General features: G+C 43.1%; 1 protein-coding gene and 1 long non-coding RNA gene across 2 annotated transcripts in view; one reads left to right on the top strand and one right to left on the bottom strand.

Moving 5' to 3' along the window:
* Positions 1–5,000, top strand: part of LOC148727355 (uncharacterized) — a 35,473-nt gene that overhangs the window by 4,394 nt on the left and 26,079 nt on the right. The gene's annotated exons all lie outside the window — the stretch shown is intronic.
* Positions 3,826–5,000, bottom strand: part of LOC111347051 (52 kDa repressor of the inhibitor of the protein kinase) — a 1,650-nt gene continuing 475 nt past the window's right edge. The window contains 2 exon segments of the mRNA XM_088728655.1: positions 3,826–4,971; positions 4,973–5,000. The exon segment at positions 4,973–5,000 is cut by the window's right edge and continues 475 nt beyond it. Coding sequence (XP_088584781.1) covers positions 3,826–4,971; positions 4,973–5,000 — 1,174 coding nt within the window.

The following is a 5,000-nucleotide window of genomic DNA, read 5'->3' as shown; positions in this document are numbered from 1 at the left end:
GCTACTGGTGCTGATGTTTCTGCCACAAAGCGAATAAATTCCTCAGCATCATCATGACCACTCAACTCTTCCTTATCAACAAGTCGTGAAAGAGAGTCAGCAATGTTCTGTTTACCTGGTACGTACTGTACCCGAAACCGGTATGGCTGAAGGCGAAGTACCCAACGCTCTATCCGAGCCGAATTACGGTAACTAGTCAAGTGTATAGTTTCTAGGGACTTGTGGTCTGTCAGCAATATGAACTCCATCCCATACAGGTACATGTGAAACCTCTCGCATCCCCACACCAGTCCCAATGCCTCTCTTTCTGTTTGTGAGTATCTGCGTTCAACTCCTGTTAAGGCACGACTAGCATATGCGATTACACGCTCTTGTCCCTCCTGGACCTGTGTAAGCACTGCCCCAAGGCCTACTGGGCTTGCATCTGTAATTAGCTTTGTTGCTTCTGCATTTCTGTCGAAATATGCCAATGTTTCTGCCTGTCCCAGCTTACTCCTCAGGATTTCAAATGCCGCTCCTTGTTTTGTGCTCCATTTGAATGGTACATCCTTCCTAGTCACTTCTCTGAGTGGCTCTGAGATGCTTGCTAAATTAGGAATGAACCGGGCGCTAAATTTCACTAATCCGAGGAAACTCCGCACTTCTTCTGCGTTTGTGGGTTCCTTAGCCCGGACTACTGCGTCAACACGTGACTCTGTTCGGCCGATACCTTTCCTTGATAGCAGATATCCCATGAAGGTGAGTTGTGGCATTCTAAATACACATTTTTCCGAATTGAGGGCAAGTCCTTTGTCACTAATACACTCAATGGTCTTTTGCAACCTGTTGTCATGTTCTTCAACCGTACGACCATGGATAATTATATCATCGTGGATATTGTAGGCACCCTCACATCCAGCCAGCACTTGTTGAATGGTGTGCTGATAAAGCTCCGAGGCAGAAATGATTACGAGCATCAAGCGTTTATACCTATACAACCCCTTGTGAGTAATGAATGTGGTAATAACTCTCGACTGTTGTTCCAGTTCAATCTGATGAAATCCCCATTTGAGGTCTAATTTGCTGAACACCTTGCTTCCATTCAGTTGATAGAGTATGTCATCAACTGTGGGAATGGGATGACGTTCCCTTACGATAGCCTCATTGGCTTTTCTCATGTCTACGCAGAGTCTGATGTCCCCCGAGGGTTTGGGAACCACCACGACCGGGCTTACCCATGGAGTGGGGCCTTCAACTGGTTCGATAATATCACAGTTCACTAGTTCCTTGAGTTTCTGTTCTATTTTGTCCCTTAGCCCATAAGGTAGGGTTCTCAACTTCTGTGCAACAGGTTTAACTGAGGTGTCAACGTGGAGCTTTGCTTGGAAAACCTTAAGTTTTCCTACTCCCTCAAAACACTCAGGAAAATTCCTAATCAGACCTGAATTTTTTTCAGGTCTGATTTTCACTATTGCTTAAATAGTGCTTTATTGCGAAGGATCGTGCACATATACGCTTCATAACCGCAGTTCATATATATATGTATTTCATATGTTTGTTGTTTGATTTATCATCTACGGGTTTATGTCGAATTAATTTGATGGCCTGCTCCCAGTTGGCTTGTTAGCTCAATTGGTAGAGCGCTGCACTAGTATCGCAGAGGTCAGTGGTTCGAATCCCGTACAGGCCTGAATTTTTTTTTCAGGTCTGATTTTCACTATTGCTTAAATAGTGCTTTACTGCGAAGGATCGTGCACATATACGCTTCATAACCGCAGTTCATATATATATGTATTTCATATGTTTGTTGTTTGATTTATCATCTACGGGTTTATGTCGAATTAATTTGATGGCCTGCTCCCAGTTGGCTTGTTAGCTCAATTGGTAGAGCGCTGCACTAGTATCGCAGAGGTCAGTGGTTCGAATCCCGTACAGGCCTGAATTTTTTCAGGTCTGATTTTCACTATTGTTTAAATAGTCCTTTACTGCGAAGAATCGTGCACATATACGCTTCATAACCGCAATTCATATATATATGTATTTCATATGTTTGTTGTTTAAGTAGGTTTTCTTCTTCCATGGCATTAATTTCAAGTTTCAGTGTTGCCAGCTCCTCTGAGGTCTCCCTGCTAAGTATTTCCCTTGCTTTCTCCTCCACAACAATAAAACACACATGGCAACGTTTATCCTTATAATAAAGTTCAGTTTCAAACTCACCAGCAGTGGTAAGTGGCCCATTGGATCCATAAGAGAACAGCTTTCTGTTGGATTTTCTTGAAACATTTCACTTTCTTCTCCTTAAGCGTCTCCCATGTCGCTCTGTCAATAACATTGCAAGTGGAGCCAGAGTCGACTAGAACTCCTTCCAGTCGAACACCTCCTAGCTCAATGTCTACGGTGGGAATATCTCTTCCATTAGACTGTAAGGTGAAGGCGAAATCATCATCGTTGGTGACTTGGCGTATATTTCCTTTCCTGGGTCTATTAGCATCGTCTTCCTTCGTTTTGCAAACTTTGGCAAAATGCCCGACTCTTTTACATTTCATACAAGTAGCCATCCAGTCTAGCCTTGCACTCCGGATCCTGTGCAAAATGTCCTTCGAGTCCACACCGATAACAACGTCCTCCTCCACGTTTAGGCGAATCAAAATGTCCCCGCTCTAAGAAATTTACATTTCCGCTCCATGAATCGCTTTAAATCGACTGTGCCTATCTTTCGGCAGCTTCCATGGATCTAGCAACATCTCTAGCCTTCTGAAGTGTGCGTTTACCACTGACAGCGAGTAGTTTCTTGCGAAGATCATGGGACCGACATTTATCAATTAACTGATCGCGTATTTGTTCTTCCTTGGATTTTCCGAAGTCGCAATTCTTGCTAAGCTGGAACAATCTGGTCACAAACTGGTCTGTTGTCTCGGACTCTTCCTGTTTTGCTTGACAGAACTGATGTCGTTCAAATGGGACGTTAACTTGTGGCAAAAAATGTGCGTCCAGTAGTCTCATAGCTTTCGCATACTACGTTTCTTCTTCTGGGGCTGGTCCAGAGTCACTCAGCGTAACAAAAATGTCCTGAACATCCTGTCCAGCGCAATGCAAAAGTAAGGCTTGTTTTTGTGCGTCTTTTGTGATACCCTTTGCCTCGAGAAAAAACTCAAAAGGACGTTTCCATCGTCTCCAACGAGGTCCCACGCTTGTCAGGTGGCCTGTGCAATCGAAAGGTTGTATGTTTCCAAATTCGATGTTCACGGCCACATATGCTCTGCATATGTCTGAAAATTTCCTGTTTATCCTCATCGCCAATTGTAGAGTTTAATATGCGTATCTAAACAACGGATTAAACCGGATTACACCGCGGTCCTAAACTCTTCGACTCCATACTCTCTTCTTTTCGTTCCTATCATATAATAGTCTTTTATATATCCCGGCATACACTACAGGTAGATTAGATCTGATACATGGTTAATGACAAATTTGAATTTTTTTTTTGGTCCCTGGAATAATGTATGTAGATCAACATGTTCTTATTTAAAAATTTAACTCTACTATCTACAGATACGTCAAATCATTTCATCCATTTGCCAACAGAGGGGCAGCCAACATTTTCTCTAGACAATGGAGGTGAATTTGGTATAACGTTGTTACTTAAGCCTCCGTTGCCACCTCCAAATCCCCCAGGTAGCTACCCACCTAATCAGTGAAGAAGATGGTGGGTGAAAAAAGAGAATGTCACATCAATAAAGCTGAATGATGCTTTAAGTGAGATTAAAGCTCTATTCGAATCAGATCAATACAATACTTTGATGGCAGGCCCGTAAGCTGGTTTTTTCCTGGGTGGCTTTTTTTCACTTAAAACGGACCTTTAATGTTAAACTTAGCGTTGTTGCAGAGGATTTTCCATTTTTGAAGTCGACGTGGGTGTAGCCGAGCATAACAGTCTACTACAGTGTCCAAGTCCACAGGGGTAGTGTAGTGAATGTGCAAAAGCGCAAGATGGGACAAGCAATCTTTTCCCATCGATGCACGGATATAGTTATTCAGTCCTCGCGATGTGCTTGCGCTTCGTTCGCATTCGCACGATGTGACTGGAATTGTGCTGGCAATTTGGAGAAGAATGCTAATATTTGGAAAGAGGGCAGCATCACAATCTTTGATTGCCACAGCAGGTGAAGTTGGCCATAATTGCGGTTCCATTGCTAATTATCGACTTCTTCACCGCGTAAGTTCCATTTCGAGCAACTCAGGGGACGGGAGATCATCAGTGTAAGTGTTAACAGCTGCATTGAGGTTGACATTTCTTGAACAGAGAACACTTGGAACGAGGCCACGTAGTGATGTGGCAACTTTTGCCGAAGGCGAAAACTGCTCTTCGATACACATAATAATGTGATCAGGTAATAGAATTGCCACGTTTCTTTGGAAATACTCTCTAGGAGTTTGGGCTTCAGCATTTGGGCGATGCTGTTGTCTTGATGTCAATCGGGGCATTTCGGCAGCAGTACCCACCTTCTCAGCCATTGAAACGCTTTGATTGTAAATATGGGAAAAGTTCGTGCCACAATCTTCCTTTTCCTTTCGGTAAAAACTTCCAACTTCTGTAATCCTGTGATGGGCCTCCACAATGTCAACAGTTGCTCTCTGATGCTTAACAGTGATTCCAGCCAGGTGAGCCAAATACAGGTACATTGTCATAAATACCACAATGAATTCGAAGGATGTAAAGCTTGCCAAAATTTGTTGAGCTTCGTTGCAATTCGCTGGATCCAAGTCAACATACATATCACCATACTTGAGAAGGTGGCGTTTGAAGCCAATCATCCCGAGAGCCTCTACGATGAAAACAAAAGCTTGGTAGAAATGTTGATAAGCAGTGTGCCGTTCTGCCCATCGTGTCTTGCACAAGTCCAGCAGAGGCTTTCTCTTTGTTTCATTAACTATGTTACGCTTGACAATAGGCTCAAGAAGGCCATTTCTCTTAGGAATTTTAAGAAAAAAAACGACAGCAATTTTTTAGACGTTCAATG

This window comes from Stylophora pistillata, chromosome 7, assembly GCF_964205215.1.
Source record: "Stylophora pistillata chromosome 7, jaStyPist1.2, whole genome shotgun sequence".
Lineage (NCBI taxonomy): Eukaryota > Metazoa > Cnidaria > Anthozoa > Scleractinia > Pocilloporidae > Stylophora > Stylophora pistillata.
Note: the sequence above shows the minus strand (reverse complement) of the source record. Positions and strands in the feature narration are given on the sequence as shown.